This window comes from Erythrolamprus reginae, chromosome 3, assembly GCF_031021105.1.
Source record: "Erythrolamprus reginae isolate rEryReg1 chromosome 3, rEryReg1.hap1, whole genome shotgun sequence".
Lineage (NCBI taxonomy): Eukaryota > Metazoa > Chordata > Lepidosauria > Squamata > Dipsadidae > Erythrolamprus > Erythrolamprus reginae.
The window spans coordinates 91,725,474-91,742,686 of record NC_091952.1 but is presented as its reverse complement, the minus strand read 5'-3'; the positions used below and the strand labels follow the sequence as shown (position 1 = coordinate 91,742,686).

Genomic DNA, 17,213 nt, shown 5'->3' with positions numbered 1-17,213 from the left:
CTTATACTATTTACTCACTTGTCATAATTCTGTTGTCTTTTCTGTACAGTTTCGATATTAAAGGAAACATAAAAATGATCAGATAAAATGCATGGAATGCATCATGGACTTTAAGAGTGATGACTAATAAGACTAGCGGAGCAGCATTGGAATTCCTCAGATCCAAGAAAAATCATTCATATTCCATTCATTTTGCAATGGTAGGAATCATTTTAACATATTTGCACAAAATTATATTGGTTTCTTGTATCATTCAATCTTAAAAACTGTTATTCTAATGAATATCTAAACACCACACTTTTCATCATATTATCAATGGGATGTTTTTGGTAACTTGCTTTGGTACATGTTTTGTTTATTTTATTCCTTTCATTACTGACATTTTCTATGTCAGTCCAACCCCAATGAAATGATACTGTACGTATCTTAAGGCTACCTATTTTAAAGATATAGAAATATTTCTATCTAGCAGAGTTGCATGACCTTCTAGAGTGTTTAAATTTTATTACCATGCTGCTCTATACTGTACTACTTGTTATTGTTCGATCTGATTCATCCCGGGAGCTTTATTCTTTCTACACGGTTCCTTCTTCTGTTAAAACACTTTATCGCCTTCTATAATGTGCTTGTGTGCTCTGTTCTTACATTGCAAATATAATTGGCAATGCCATCAAGCCCTTTTTAAAAAATCTGTTTTGCTCAAGGTAGACTTTTCAATAGAAATCTACATTCAAAGAATTTTCTGCATACACGTCGCAGATATTTAAGCAGTCCTTCTTGTCTTTAATCTTCATAAATTGAAAACAATAATCTTATGGTGTACTTCTTTTGTCTCTGAATCCTAAAACTATTGCATCTACCTGCTTTTAATATCATAACTAATCCAGAAAAAATTAAGTTGTATAGGCCAGTTAGAGATATCAGCTCCTCTTGAGTTGATTACATTCTGCTCTGATTTACTTTAATTTGTCTTGGAGTTCATTTGAATTTGGAATATAGCCTCACTAAATATCACACAGTATTTATCTTTAGTTCTATCCCAGAGAACATATGCACAAAAGAATGGAACACATGCCATGATTTTCCCGTTTATTCAGAATGTCTTCTTCATTAAAGGACTGAAATCCCTATACAATCATTTATAACTCACCTTTGAATTAGCTAAATGACTAAATTGGATATACTTTTGTGATCTCTTTGCTTTTACTAATGTTGGAAGTAATTATATTGTATTTTGTTATTTTAAGATACCATTTTTTAAAAAGTATTTTTCCAAACCAGAAATAACTTGCACAATATTCAAGCCAGTTCCAGTATAATTGCTTGATTAGTGCATTATAGAAACAAATGAACTAATCTGAAGGCTGCAGATTTTACATATCACTTTATATAAATAAACCAGTGTTAATAATTTTTTGCTAATTATTTGTTGAATCTGATCTGTTTAAAAAAAAAGTCTGAGTTACAATTATTTAGTAGAAATATAAATTTGTACTAATATTGCAATTTTAAACATTTGAATTAAAAAGACTGGGATTTTCATGTGACTAAATTCTTCCTCGTAAATTTTTCCTCAAAGCCTTAATCCATGGGTGTCAAACTTGCTGTGTCACGTTACCGTTGTGACATTTCACAATGGTTTTTTTCTATTTATGGAGCTGGGATAGGCCTGGCCTGCATGTGACTCATTTGCCCTGCAGGCCGCCAGTTTGACACCTCTGCCTTAATCTGACCAGACAATATAGAGCATTGGAATGACTGATGAATATAGATATCAATTATTTATTAACCATTGAAAGGGCAAAAAATGACAGCATCACTTTTCTTGAGGATATTTTTCTACAACAGGGCTCCCCAACCTGTGGGCTGTGGCCCACTAGTGGGCCATAAGGGGATTGCAACTGGGCCTCATTTGTGCAAGCAGCAGGCAAGCTCTTGCATGCTCTCTCCATTTGGGTAAGTTCATTTGGGTGAGCTCATGCAAATGGAGCTTTGTGCGCACATGCTTTCCTACTACTCACACAAAACAATCCTCTCTCCCCACTGCCAGTCTGCAAATCTGGAAACGTTGGGGAACTCTGTATTACAAGTTTCCATAGCTAGATTATGGTAATAAAATCTGTATTTATTACCATAATCTAGCTATGGAAACTTGTAATACAGATTATGGTAATAAATACAGATTTTCCAGAATTGACACAAATGTATAACTTCATGGCATAGATCTTGTTGCTTGTGAATAACGTAGAGGACACTTAACACATTTTATTTTATAACAACTTATTTAATGGACAATTAAGATGTAATGTTAAATTTACATTTTTATCATTTAAGTACATGAAAACAGATTAGTTCAAACAGTCCCCTTTTCCTCATTTAATTATGTTGTTTTAGTTAATTTTTTTGTAATGTATTCCTATTGCATTACACTAATTATATCTGATACTTAATACTTAATTGGCTAGTTCTATATTACCAACATAACGTTGTTGATACTATATTGCATCTTTCCTCTAGTTATCGTGATTGAATTTGTAATAGATATAATAAAACAGTTTTTATTTCTTGAAATAAAGTTCTTGAAATCCAATTTTTCAATTAATTCTGGCTTTAGTCCACTTTTGGGAGATAAAGAATCAGACTTATTCCCCCCCCCCCCCTTTACATATGGTAGAGAAAGCTGAAAGTTGCATCACAATTGCTCATTCAGAAGTATAGAAATACAGTGATCCCTCGAGTATCGCGAGGGTTCCGTTCCAAGACCCCTCGCGATAATCGATTTTTCGCGATGTAGGGTTGCAGAAGTAAAAACACCATCTGCGCATGTGTGCCCTTTTTTTCATGGCCGCACATGCGCAGATGGTGCAGTTTGCGTGGGCGGCGGGCGGCACCCAGGGAAGGTTCCTTCGGCCGCCCAGCAGCTGATCTGCTCTGCAGCGCGGCAGCAGCGAGGAGCTGAAGATGGGGTTTCCCCGTTGCCCAGGCAAAGGGGAAACCCCATCTTCGGCTCCTCGCTGCTGCCGCGCTGCGGAGCAGATCAGCTGCTGGGCGGCCGAAGGAACCTTCCCTGGGTCTTCCCGCCGCCCAGGCAAAGGGGAAACCCCAAGATCGCTTGCCGCTTGCCCGTCACCCGCCCGGTCGGGCCGCTCGCTTGCCCGTTCACCCGGCTGCTCGCTTGCCGCTTGCCCGTTCACCCGCCCGCCCGGCTGCTTGCTTGCCGCTTGCCCGTCACCCACCCACCCAGCCGCTCGCTTGCCGCTTGCCCGTTCACCCGCCCGCCCGGCTGCTCGCTTGCCGCTCGAGAGCAAGAGGGGGAGAGATAGAGAAAGAGAGAGAAGGAAAGAAAGAGATGAGAGAGGGAGGAAGAGAGTGTGAGAGAGGAAGAAGCAAGATAGAGAAAGAGAGAGAGAAAGAAAGATGAGAAAGGAAAGGAGTGACGTCATCGGGTGGAAAAATTGCGATATAGCGTTTCGCGAAGATTGAGATCGCGAAAATCGAGGGATCACTGTATACTTCTTGAACATTACAGGCAAGAAGCAGGATGAGGGCTTAGGAGTGGGCCAAGTAGTCAGGCAATACCAAATAACAACAAAACTAGCAACTAAAACCACCCTGACTGCATGACTCTCATCAGCTGGTACCACAAATAGGAATTGAGTGAAATGATAGGTTCACACATAGGGATGAAAACTTCTGTAAGGGGAACTTAAGTAATACTGTACTCAGGAGCAGACTTACGGTCTCTGGCCCATATGCAGTCCTAGTCTGGCCAGCGGCATTAGTGAGGGTCGGGGAGCAGTAATGCAATTGTGGCTTTAGGGACGGGGCAGCAGTAGTGGGGTGGCAGGGTGGAAGTAGCACTCCACAATAGTCCCAGTATTTTATCTGGCTCCCTGGACAAATTAATTGCCTATCCATTCCTATAAGACAATGTAGGGGAGAGAACTTTATAGCAGAAAGTGCAATCCCCTTTCTTTAACAGGTCAAAGGAAAATAGAGAAGGAAATAACAGCTTCTCTATGAGCAGGATGGAAATGTGTTTACTAAAACTCTTCTTAACTGAAAAAAATGGATTAGAGCCTGATCTGTACATAGAATCCCCATCCCTGTGAGATTCAAAAAGCAGACTATGTTCGTTCTCTCTCCATCTCATTTTGAAATTACGCCAATAGTCAAAACTCCCCCTCTCCCCCTTATTCAATAATGGGAAAGAAACAAAGTCATAGGATAAAACTAAGATAACAGCCCCCCCCAAAAAAACCCTAAAACCCCAAGTTCCAGCCACAATAGAACCTGTAATTTTCTATAAGTATTAAACTAGTTTATGTATCTAGCTTTTTGTTGTTAAAACATATGAACAGATGGACTCTTTAAGAATCCCATTGGGGTCACTGCTATCAGATATGCTCCAGAAAAAACAGCCGCTGGATTGCTAGAAATTAAGGAAGAAATCCAGGAGTAACTGAACCAAGCACAATTGTTTCATGCAACAATTACCTTAGAAAAATGGAAAGAAACATTTCTCTTTTAAGCTTCTGATTTAAGGTTGGAATTACAAAGAATAATTAAGAAAATCAAGGAGGAAAGATTTGCTGGAGAGATTCTTTATTTCTTAAGATACAGGTTGTAGGATAAGATCTTTATAGCCAACATGCTAAATAAATCAGTCAGATGATTGTATCTGAAATGGTTTGTGTGCTCAATTAAGTCTCAGAGCTTTTGGAGCGAGGAAGTAGCATTATTTATTTTATCGTCATACAAGCTGTAGGGATGCTATTTTTTTCATATACAGTAGTACCTCGACTTACGAATTTAATTGGTGCGGGAAGGAGGCTCGTAAGTCGAAAAGCTCGTATGACGAAACATTGTTTCCCATAGTAATCAATGGAAAAGCGATTAATGCGTGCAAGCCCAAAAATCAGAAACCGGCCACCACCACCGAAGGAGGCTTGAGCCTCCCGATCCTCCCCGCCCCTTTGCCATGCATGTCATCCTGCATGCAGGATGCCATGCAGTCAGGAAGGTCATCCTGCTCCCCCCACAGCCAAAAACACAGAGGCTGTTGAGGGAGGGAGGGAAGCAGAGTGGGGCGGCAGGCGAGGAGACCGCCTCTCCGTTCGCCAAGCACCGCAGGGAAGGAGGGAAAGAGAAGCAGACGGGCAGCAGCCGCAGCGGAGGCCAAGTCTCGCTCCGGGCTGTGCCCCCTCCAAGCACTCACCGCCTGTCCCTGTCAGCGGCCCAGCCACCTTCACCCGCCCGGACAACCGCCAGAGGGGCTCCTCCGGAGGGGCTCTTCCGGAGGGGCGCACGGGGAAGGGCTTGAGCCGCCGCCTTCTCCTTTCCCCGTGGGAGCACCGCACCTCTTGTCTGCCCGGCCTGAGAGGCACGAAACCGGTGCTCATGCCGGGCGGCCCGCCTGGAATGCCAGCAATGCCGCCGGGCCGATTGCCGAGCGGGGGCGGGGCGCGGAAGGAGGCGGAGGTGCCGCCGCACCGGCCCCCTCAGGCCGCTCCGTCCGGGATGGGGCTCCTCCGGAGGGACGCATGGGGGCTCCAGAGGAGCCCCATCCCGGGCGGAGCGGCCTGAGGGGGCCGGTGCGGCGGCGCCTTCGCCTCCTCCCGCTCGGCAATCAGTCCGGCGGCATTGCTGGCATTCCAGCCGCCCCGAGTCTTCGGAGAGGGGCGGCATACAAATCGAATAAATAATAATAATAATAATAATTGCTGGCGTTCCAGGCGGGCCGCCCGGCATGAGCACCGGTTTCTTGCCTCTCAGGCTGGGCGGACAAGAGGTGCGGCGCTCCCACGGGGAAAGGAGAAGGCGGCGGCTCAAGCCCTTCCCCGTGCGCCCCTCCGGAGGAGCCCCTCTGGCGGTTATCCGGGCGGGTGACGGTGGCTGGGCCGCTGACAGGGACAGGCGGTGAGCGCTCGTATCCCGAATTTGGGCTCGTAAGTAGAACAGAAATATCTCTCCTCTCCTAGCTCGCATCTCGAAATGCTCGTATATAGAGCAGCTCGTATGTCGAGGTTCTACTGTACTAAGATTAGGGGGTAGCACACCTTGGTAAAGATATCCAAAGATTACTATTACCAAAGAGTTAGTACCAGTAATTATGAAATAGATATATCAATGAAGGAGGGAAATGGACCAAGTTTGTAAAACCCAGAAGAAATTGTTGAGATCCCCTAATCAGCATTGTCACTATTGTTCCAAATTGCATATCCTTTAGTTGCCTGCTTAAATTAAAAATAATTAAAGGCACTTTGGAAGTTCCACAAGTGTCAAAACACAGTCCACAAAATCATCTTTATGTCTTTTAAAAAGCATTTAAGGTCTTTTTAAAAAGCATGGGTTATTGCACTTTTGGCATACTATTGTGCCTTAGTGATGTTAAACTTTCAAATACTCCTGAAAAGGAAAATTCATTAATTTTAAAAAACATTTCTTGAACAAGTAGTGTCAGTAAATAGGATGCATAATATGCTTCAAGTTTTTTAAAAAAACTGCTCTCTCTTCTCCCCCTCCCCCTTTGGTTTTTCTTATGTACCTTGTTTCTCATATCTTACTTTCATCTGCTTTTGTTCCCCCCTTCTTTGCCTTTCTTAATGCTGTCATTTCTTACTCCATCTCCTTCTCATTTTATTGTTTATATTTCTAACTTTTTAATTGTTTCTTGCAGACGGCAGTATTGGAATGTATGTATTATGTATACATTTGTTTTGTCTGGACAAGTCTCTGCAATTTTCTTGGCAAGATTTTTCAGAAGTGGTTTCCCATTGGCCCTTTCCTAGAGCTGAGAGAAAGTGCTAGCCCAAGGTTACACTCTAAGGCAGAACTAGAACTCACTAACCTGCCCCCCCCTTTTCTATCTTATGCCTTAACCACTACACCGAACTGTCTCTCATGTCTATTTATGTATGGTTAAATGTGTAAGAGAGAATGCCTGATATATACAGAGTATCAATTCCTTTTATAAAAGGGATAATGTTGTGGACGGTTCATTAATTATTCATTTTTATTAGTTTCTTGGTTTTTGATCTTTCTTCTCTTCCTGTTGAGCACAGGCATCAAACTCGCCTCATCACATTGCTGTCAGGTGACATTTGTGATGTTTTTCCCATTCCCACGTGACACATGCGACCCGTGGACCACCAGTTTGATACCCCTGCCATAGATATTTCACTATCAGCCTAGGTAACATCATAAATGCATGGAAGCTTTTTGGCAGTTTATATGTGATAGACCCATGATGGCGAACCTATGGCATGCGTGTCACAGGTGGCACGTAGAGCCATATCTGAGGGCATGTGAGGTTTTTCCCTATGCCAGCTCCAGTGTTCATGTGCGCCCTGGCGAGCTGATTTTCAGCCTTCTGAAGGACGGGGAAGGCCATCTTCGCCTACCCCAGGCTTCAGGAAAGCATTTGGAGTCTGGATGGCAAAAAACGGACCCAATGGGTCTACCAGAAGTTCAGTGTACACCTGTTGGGTATAGACACATGCATGTGTGCTATCGTGTGCATGCACGCCCTTTGACACCTGAGCAAAAAAAGGTTTGCCATCACTATGATAGACTATCCTAACAATTTTGATTAATTTATTGTTTCTTCCTTGATTGGTTTTGTTTATCTATTGCTGTTTTTTTTTAATCTATGACTGGTTTGATTGATAGGTGCTTACTTAGGTAGATCAATCCTTGACTTTTGGTTATTTTCTGTTTTAAACAGTTTGTGCTTGGACTTTTTTTCAATGTGTTTGTTAGTAGTTGAACAAGAAGACTACATATATTTAAGCTTTATAATTTTATAAAGCTGCAGATTAGTTTCACAAAGAAGCTCCAATTTCTATTATTGATTACCTTGGAGATAAACTGCAGATACTGTACAGCTTTTACCCCTTAATTGTCTGGGGAACAACACTGGTTGCATAGAGCTGATGCCATTATTGGGATCTTTTTATGTTGCATCTCCTGATGTAATTGATAATTGAAAACTTGTTAACTTGACAACTGGTTTTGAGCAGCTAAATCAACTCATTAAGATAATAACGATATTAGTATCATAAATAAGTGGATGTATAGTTAGATATTCTCTCTCTCTCTCACACACACACACACGAAGATTCATCCACTCTCCGCTCATATGCATTATATCTTGTGGATAATATTTGGTATTCATTAAACCAGCACACTATTAATTAATTCTAGCTTCAGCTAACACTTTTTTCTGGGCTATCTTTTATTTAAAAAATCTTGGGCATTCTGTTTTATTAACAAAAAATAATACAAGCTTTGGAAAGTATTGTCAAAAAGAGAATCGAAGCAGAGATAGCCTTTGTATATGTTAGAGGACCTGAGTACAATTCTTTAATAATGCTTTTATTATCAGCCATTATCAACTTGGAAATATGGATTATTGCCCAGTTTTGCTTGAAACTGATATCTTATTTTTATCTTGCTGTCACAAACTCTGTCTTTGCCCTTGAGGCACACGTAGTTGAAATACACAAACACTGTGAAATAGCATTTTATTTTGCAGCCAGAAATAATTGTAATCAGGAACCAAGCAGATTCAGCATTGATTAAACTTTTCCATTTACTCATCTGAGTCTCCCCATTCCTACTCCATATTACCTTTTTAAAAAGTTATGTAACATATTTTATGCCCAATAACTTACAGCAGTTCTTTTGATATTTTAAAAATTGCAAACAGTTCTCCATTTTAGTAGAAAACAATGTAAAATGATATAAAATATCAGATTTTGTAGACATTATTGTTCATCATAAATTACTGAATATCATTAGTTTAAATAAATAAAACCAATAATATATTTTATATCAGACTTGAATTTCCTGAAAGATCTTATCAAAAATAAAATAAAAGAACATTTCAGTTTAGCAAAATTTAGATTCTTCTGTCTATATACCTTTTTAAAAGATAAAGTGAATCATTACTGGAATGTATATTTGAATATGCATAAACTATCTACATAAAAATACTTTGCCAAATAATCTTAGGGAAAATTGTTGAATTCTGGTTTAGTAACTTTCAGGGATTGTGTTCTAACCATATAGGAGGAGCTGTGGGATACCTATTCAGACAGCAAAATAAGTTCTGGTAGTGCTTGAATTATGAATGTAATGGAGCCTGCCAATTACCAGTACATTTGTAACGCAAAGATTCGTTGAAGTGAATCATGTAAAATGAATATGAAAACTTGCTGCTTTTGCCCATGCTTTCGCTAATAGAATGAGCAGGACGTTAAGAGTGGGAAGGCCATGAGGGGTGTAGTGCTTCTTTTGGGGGGGGGGATTTTTTTCTCCATACAGACTTTTTCAATACATTTGGAAATATTTTTATATTATAATAAAAACAGTATTGAGTTAGTACATTATTTATAATTAATCTTCCCCCCAAAATTATTGGTTCCAAATTAATTACTTCCGGTGTTTGGGGTGTAGTGCTTCTGACAACCCAAGGCCTTCTCCAATCCACTGACATCCTGTGCTCCTCTTCCCACCTTTGGAGTCCCAAGCTGCTTAGGCCTTTCCTCCCCAACCTGGTCACCAACTACTAACTTCTGGGGTCAGGTTTCAGAGCCCCACTCTCACCACCTGCATGGCCTTTGGTATTGGAGCCCTTGTCCAACCAGGCAGAGACGTGCCAGGCCGGCCTCTAATTCCCTGCTGAGCCCCAGTCTCACAAGCAGGTGTAGCCCCGCCTTGCCACTTGATGGAGTTCAGAACCCACCCGGATTTCATAAATTGTGGCACTGTGGAGCTGAAGATCCCTTCAAGAATCACTACCCTGCTCCATGGTGTTTGTCCACTGCGTAGCATCAGTCCTTCCCTACCTGTTTTGTGGGAGAAATCTCATAGGAGATCAACAAGATTAAAACAAAGATAAACATTCTAATGGATGATCTTTTAATTGAATATGTTAAAACAAAATAATATTAAGGGAAAAGATCATTTAGCTACCCAATTTCAAATGCAGGAAAAGATTCTAGATGAATGAAGATGGAAAAAGAATATAATATCTAACACTTTGCTCCCATAAACCACAAGATGGTGCTGGCACAGTATTAGCAATATAGGATTTAGATTCCCAAATGATATTTATAAAAAAACATCTTGTAATTGCAGTACAAGGTATTTTCTGCAGCTCAGACTTAATTTAGTAATTAAACCTAAAGGTTTATTGCCAAATGTTCATAAATTTATAAAGTTACAATATTAACTGACATCCACAGTGCACAACTATTAAACTTCACACAGTGTTTATCTAATTCCTATCTTATTCTTCAGAGATTGTGGAATCCAGTTCTCTTTCTGCTCCAGTTGTAATCTGGAAATTCTGCTTTTCCAGAAAATTAATTGGGGGCTTGAGAATGTTGATAGCTCTCTTGCTTTCCAATCCTTGTAATACTTTATTGCCACTTTTCTTTCAAGAGTTTTCTCTGCAGTTCCCCCCCCCGCCCCCAAAGAAAGCAATTTTTTTTCATACTGGGATAAGAATGATTGGGGAATTTGATGTAGCATGTGACACAGATCATGTCACATACATAATTAATTCAAACTCACATGCTAAATGTTAACTAAATGTGCTAAATGTTGGTTGGCTGTGAAAATTGTATTTCACAACAGAACCTGAAGTCTTCAGTTATGTTTTGAATCTATTTGGTTAATTAGATATTTCTACCTCTCATATAAAACACGAGAGTCTGCTTTTGCAAATGTTCCTGTTGAACTGATCGCTATGCAAAGAATCAGTTAAAACAAAATTGTGTTCCTTTTATCTGCAACAAATTCAAATAAATTTAATTTCTTTTCACGACTTTTTTGCTATTGTTTTTCTTTGTCTCTTAGAGACAAGTATATTCCAATTTTACATCTTGTTAAATACTGCAAGTACTGATCCCATTACGTAAATACTATGCACTTTAACTTTCCACTAGCCTGTCTTTTAAATTAAAAAGTGGAAAACAATTTTAAATATGCTTTTAAAAAAATATCTGACTGCTTTCCCAGTTCCAGCTTTATTTGTGCCAGATCAGCAAAACCCCACAAATTTAGTATCCAGTAAGTATAATACATATCTTCTATTTTAGTTCCAAAGTACTTAAAATTCTTGCTGGTGAATTGATAATAATCTGATCTATTATTCAATATGTGCAGCTTGTGAAAGAAGACTTTTTACTGCAATATTTGTTGATTAAAATAATAGTAGCAGTGATAATTTCTTTTAGTTTTGTTCATAAATCATATTTCAACGTGTTTTTAATAAATATTTTAATTTTTTGTTTATTAAAAAGAATAATACTGATAACAGTAGGATAACAGTATAACTGCAAACAAAACATACAAGTACAATTATTGACTAATCTAATCTGTGTAAATAACCTTTAGTCAATATGAAATTCGATTAGACAAATCAACCCCAGATTAATATGAAGCCTTTCATCTTGTCTTTTTCAGAATAAGATTAATTAAAATATTTATGATTATCATTGTTACATTAACAATGAATTGCTAAAAATTAGATGAGGATTTCTCCTTTCATTTTAGTGTATCAGATGTTTAGATTTTCCAGATTTTAAAGTTTTAAAATTTAGAAGTTACTGCTATCGTCGCTTGATAGGACATTGCATCATTTCTTAAATGCAATTGTAGTAGATTATTCAATGATAGCAGAATTTTTAAATCTTATTATTTCAAAACTACTACATAGAAATAACTATGAAGCTTATTGCCAGGAGTTGCTTCTGCAGCTAATCTGTTACATATAAAAATGAGGGCTAATATAGAACTTTCTACTATTGTAAAAAATATGATTTGTCGTGATATCAGAATAAGAAAACTATGCTAGATAGAAGTACAGTTGTACAGTTACAGTATGATTTCTATAATGCTTTTCTCATTGTTTTGTTCACTTTTCTTTGAAGGTTTTCGAATGAGTGGATCATGTGGAACATACTTTAGGGACTTGCCATAGTATGGCTGCTTCTCGATCTACTCGCGTTACAAGATCAACAGTGGGTTTAAATGGTTTGGATGAAAACTTTTGTGGCCGAACATTAAGAAACCGTAGCATAGCTCATCCAGAGGAGGTTCCTTCTCTTCCACAAGTGAGATCAAGATCACCAAAGAAGAAATCAGAATCCTTGCAGACTCAGAAGGGAAATAGCAATGGGAAAACTAACGATGTCAAGCAGCAGAGTTCTAAAGAATCATGGGTAAGCCCTAGAAAGAGAGGCCTCTCAACTTCAGAAAAGGATAATGTTGAGAAACAAATTGTGGAAAATTGTGAAAAGAAACAAGTGGAACCTCTTTCACCAGTTTTAAAGAGAATTAAGCGTTGTTTACGTTCAGAGGCCCAACATAATTCAGAAGAAGTGCTACCTTCTAAAACAGGGAAAGATCGGTTGGAACATAAAAATTCAGTATCCGACAATGTCACGATCAATCCAGGGCCTAAACGAGCTTGCCGATGTCTTATATTGGATGATAGTGATAAAAGGGAGGTTAAAAAGGTAACTGTTTGTGCAGAAAAATTAAATAATTCTTCAGTAACCGAAGAACTTATAACTTGTCAATCTGTCAATGGGGTTAATGGGAATGGTTCAAGTGCTACAAAGTGTGGTGATTGTCAATTGGATGGAGCCACTACACAGAACAATGCTGATTCCTGTTCATCTAAAGAAAAAAGTACAGAAAAAAATGGAAATACATCATCATTTTTTCATAGCAGAAATGAGGACAGTTTTATAGACCATAGTGTGCCTTGCACAAATTCACAAGAACAGTTAAACTGTGAGGACCATAAACAAATAAAGAATTGTTTGTCTGAGGAAACTGTTAATCAGATACAAGAGTCAGGTACGGGTACGGGGTCCTTTCATGAAACCCAGTCATCTTTGGTAAGGGATTCTGAGGAGGAAGTAGATGTGGTGGGTTACAGCTCTGCCGCAAAAGAGCAATCTGAAAATGCCAACAGCAACCTGGACAATTATGATAGTACAACAGCTTCATGTGATCCTGAACCGCCAGTTTTGGACTGTGTTTCAGCTCCAATTTTGTCAACATCAGAATCTCAAGAACATAGGTACACCTTGAGAACTTCACCATGGAGGGCAGGCTCAACAAAAATTAGCCCTATTAAACATAACTCTCCATATAAAGAGAATGGACAGCTTGAGGAGAACAATCATACTGTCCCTGAAAAGAATTTAGAATCAAGTGTTACTAATGTCAATGGATCCAGTGCAAACCCAGAAATTGCTCCAACTGAAAGGGAAAGTTACTGTGATTCCAGAGAACACCCAAAGGAAGGACTAAGTAAATCAGCTTCAGAAAATAGACTTGTCACTCCATCCCTACCATCTGCCAAAGAAAGTGCCAGTCTTCATTCTGTAGAAGAAGAGGAGGAAGAACCTGACGTGTATTACTTTGAATCAGATCATGTGGCATTGAAACACAACAAAGAGTATGTGTAAATATGGTAACCATGGATTCTGCTATTTTGTTCATTAGTCAAATTTCTAGTTTTCAAAATTTTTATATTTACCCCAGGGCTAATTTAAAAAAACTGCTTTCTTTATAAAGCATTTAAATTTTATCTAGTGGAAAAGTAGCAGTTTTTAGTCTATCATTACAATTCAGGAACTTTAGAGGAATGATTTAATATAAATGTAGCAGGAAATTCTTTTTAAAGGGCACTTTCCTATTTGGAGATTTAGTTGGAAATAGACTTTGTACACCACAAGTTTCATTTCCAGTTTTTAAAATTATTATTTAATATAGAAACATATTTTAGAAACCCATTTATTATCTTACACATTTATTTGAATAATAAAATCTTACAATTTGTGAATTAGGAGTAATGTAGATCAGCTGTACAATTATACTTGTCCTTTTGACAAGTGCAGACAAGAAAGCATTGATAATTCAATTGACCTCATTATCACTCCAATTTTGTTATTTAGTGCACAGGCTTTGGATCAGTAACAGAGATACCAACATACAGATAGAGATACAGTGATCCCTCTATTATCGCGAGGGTTCCGTTCCAAGACCCCTCGCGATAATCGGTTTTTCGCGATGTAGGGTTGCGGAAGTAAAAACACCATCTGCGCATGCGCGCCCTTTTTTCTATGGCCGCGCATGCGTAGATGGTGGAGTTTGCGTTCCCCGCCGCCCACGCAAAGGGGAAACCCCGATTTGGCTCCTCGCTGCTGCTGCGCTACCGAGCAGATCAGCTGCTTGGCGGCCGAAGGAACCTTCCCTGGGTCTTCCCCCTCTTGCTGGCGGGCGGGCGAACGGCGGGCATCAGCGAGGAGCCGGGGTTTCCCCTTTGCGTGGGCGGCCGGGAAGACCCAGGTTGGGGGTTCGGGGGGGTGCTGGGAAGCCCCCCAGGCCGGCTGCGACCTTTTAAAACAGCCGCGCCGCTTCCCAGCTGAGTCCTGAAGCCAAACGCGGAAGTTCGCCTTTGGCGTTTGGCTTCAGGACTCAGCTGGGAAGCGGCGCGGCTGTTTTAAAAGGTCGCAGCCGGCCTGGGGGGCTTCCCAGCACCCCCCCGAACTGGGAAGCCCCCCAGGCCAGCTGCGACCTTTTAAAACAGCCGCGCCGCTTCCCAGCTGAGTCCTGAAGCCAAACGCGGAAGTTCGCCTTTGGCGTTTGGCTTCAGGACTCAGCTGGGAAGCGGCGCGGCTGTTTTAAAAGGTCACAGCCGGCCTGGGGGGCTTCCCAGCACCCCCCCGAACCCGGGTTGGGGGTTCGGGGGGGTGCTGGGAAGCCCCCCAGGCCGGCTGCGACCTTTTAAAACAGCCGCGCCGCTTCCCAGCTGACTCCCGAAGCCAAACCCGGAAGTGGGGTTTTTTTTTAATTAATATTTTTTAAAAAATCGCGATATAGCGTTTCGCGAAGATCGAGATCGCGAAACTCGAGGGATCACTGTATATCCTTATCAGCTAAACAGTGTCGGCTAGCAGGCATGCAGGGGAGGGTCTTCTCTGTAGTGGCTCCAGCTCTTTGGAACCAGCTACCTCTCGAGGTCCAGACTACCTCCACCCTGCTGGCCTTCTGAAAAGCCGTAAACACACCATCAGCATCCAGCCACTAAAAGACATGCATGATGTTTTAAACTGTTTTAATTGTTGATTTTAAATTGTTCTGAATTGTTTTTAGTGGTTTTATATTGCATTTTATTTGTATTTGGCTGTGAGCCACCCAGAGTCCTTCAGGAGTTGAGCATGTAAGTCCAAATAAATAAATAAATAAATATCAAGTTGATCTAGAAGGAAAATTATTTTTTCCTTAATCAGTTAACTTTTGTAAAAGATATTGAAGTGACAGGAGTTCACCCTTTTCTACTTCCTAATTATTTTATTGAAAAAACAAATTAGTAACATTCAGGTTCCCCTTGACATCCGTGTGTTAGCAAAAAGTGGATGTGGCTATTAACACTCACTCTTTCATCTTTGGGATTACGTGGTATGTTAGGAAAGGCAAAAACTTTTTTTTAGAATTTCTGATGGTACCAATTTAATTCTTGGATTAAGTAATCCAAGATCATATTTATCTAGCAAGAAACAAATTTATATTGAATTCTGTAATTCAGATATGTAAGTGATAATTATTCTTATATATGTTGTTACTACTATTTAACTACTATAGGACAGTGATGGCGAGCCTATGGCATGGGTGCCACAGGTGGCAAGCGGAGCCATATTTGCTGGCACGCAAACTGATGCTCTAGCTTAGCTCCAATGTGCTGGCCAGCAGTTTTTGTCTCATGCAGACACTCTTGGAGGGCATTTCTGGCTTCCAGAGAGCCTTGGGGTATGGGGGAGGGCATTTTTACCCTCCCCCAGCTCCAGGGAAGCTTTTGGAGCCTGGAGAGGGAGAAACTATTGGGCCCACCAGAAATTGGGAAATCGTCCATTTTTGGCTTCCAGAGGGCCTCCAGGGGGTGTACGAAGCTGTTTTTGTCCTCCCAAAGCATTGAATTATGGATGTGGGCACTCGCGCTTGTGCGATAGCTCACACCCACGCTTTTTCGGCACCCAAGGAAAAAAAGGTTCACCATCAGTGCTATAGGATTTTAAATAGATAAGGCAACATTTTTCAGATGAGAGAAGTACTTTTAAAAGTTTTTAAAAGCAAAAATTCATTTTGATACTTAAATTGAAGCGAACGTCCTAAAACGTCATGCTATCAAATTATATATTTTGCCTTTCAGGCTGTATATTGATTTGAAAATGTGTGCATTTGTTTGAATTGTCTTGGCTTTGTAAAGGAAAATGCAGAGTGTTTGCTATATTTAGAACAATACCATTAGGGAAGTTTTTCAAGATTCTTTCAAAAATGTGTTTTATATCAAATATATGTTTTTATATTTCATATTGATTTTATATTTTAAAATCTGAAACATTTTTGGCTTATGATTTTATTTATTTATTTATTGGATTTGTATGCCACCCCTCTCCAAATTTTAACCTAATCTGTAAATTTTTAAACATTTATTATGATTCAATTTCAAGTTTAAGTTACATTAAATCAAGTTTAAGTTAAGATTTAGTTAAACATTTTGTGAAAACCATGTACTGCTTTTATTTCCAAGTGAAAGTCTGCTTTCTTGGTGTGCCAGTACTATTTTAATAGATAATGATGACTAACTTTTTTCTAAAAAGAAATTCACAATTTAGTCAAGCAGTTTCATTTGGTGTTTGCTGAACTGGCAATTAAAATTGAAGACTGGTTTCAAATTTAAATCATTTGTAAAGTTGTCTTGGACTTGTATAGATTGATTATTGTATTATTTGAATATATTTTCAGCACACTTGAAAGCAGATGAGGGTTTATTGTTCATAGGTACCAGGAATATCATAGCTATGGCTGATTTGCAGAAAATTGTTAAATGCTTGAGAAGAAAAAAAATAGTTATTTCTGTGACAAAATCAAATCATCTAATTTCTGATCCTTAAGAAGAACATAATGTGAAAAATTGTGTGAAAACTCCAGTTATTGGTAAATGTCAACAGCATTGCTTTGATACTACATTTTTCTTTTAGGATTATTTCAAATATGTAATTTCTCCCCCACCTTACCTTTTTTTTTTCCTAATAAATCTTCTCTGGCATTACTTCTGTAGGCCAGATATCAATTTAATTTCATGAAAGAATTATTTTTTTTCATGGAAATTCATTAAAATTGGG

At 39.5% G+C, this 17,213-nt stretch overlaps 1 protein-coding gene across 4 annotated transcripts in view; it reads left to right on the top strand.

The window, feature by feature from the left end:
* ZZZ3 (zinc finger ZZ-type containing 3) overlaps positions 1 to 17,213 on the top strand; it is a 67,949-nt gene that overhangs the window by 14,569 nt on the left and 36,167 nt on the right. For 2 of the 4 annotated variants that reach the window (XM_070746194.1, XM_070746193.1), the window contains exons 2-3: positions 50 to 200; positions 11,943 to 13,483. In XM_070746194.1, coding sequence (XP_070602295.1) covers positions 11,994 to 13,483 — 1,490 coding nt within the window. In that variant the 5' untranslated portion in view covers positions 50 to 200; positions 11,943 to 11,993. Of the gene's footprint in view, positions 1 to 49; positions 201 to 11,942; positions 13,490 to 17,213 lie in introns of all 4 variants that reach the window. The other 2 variants (XM_070746192.1, XM_070746191.1) reach the window with 1 other exon arrangement.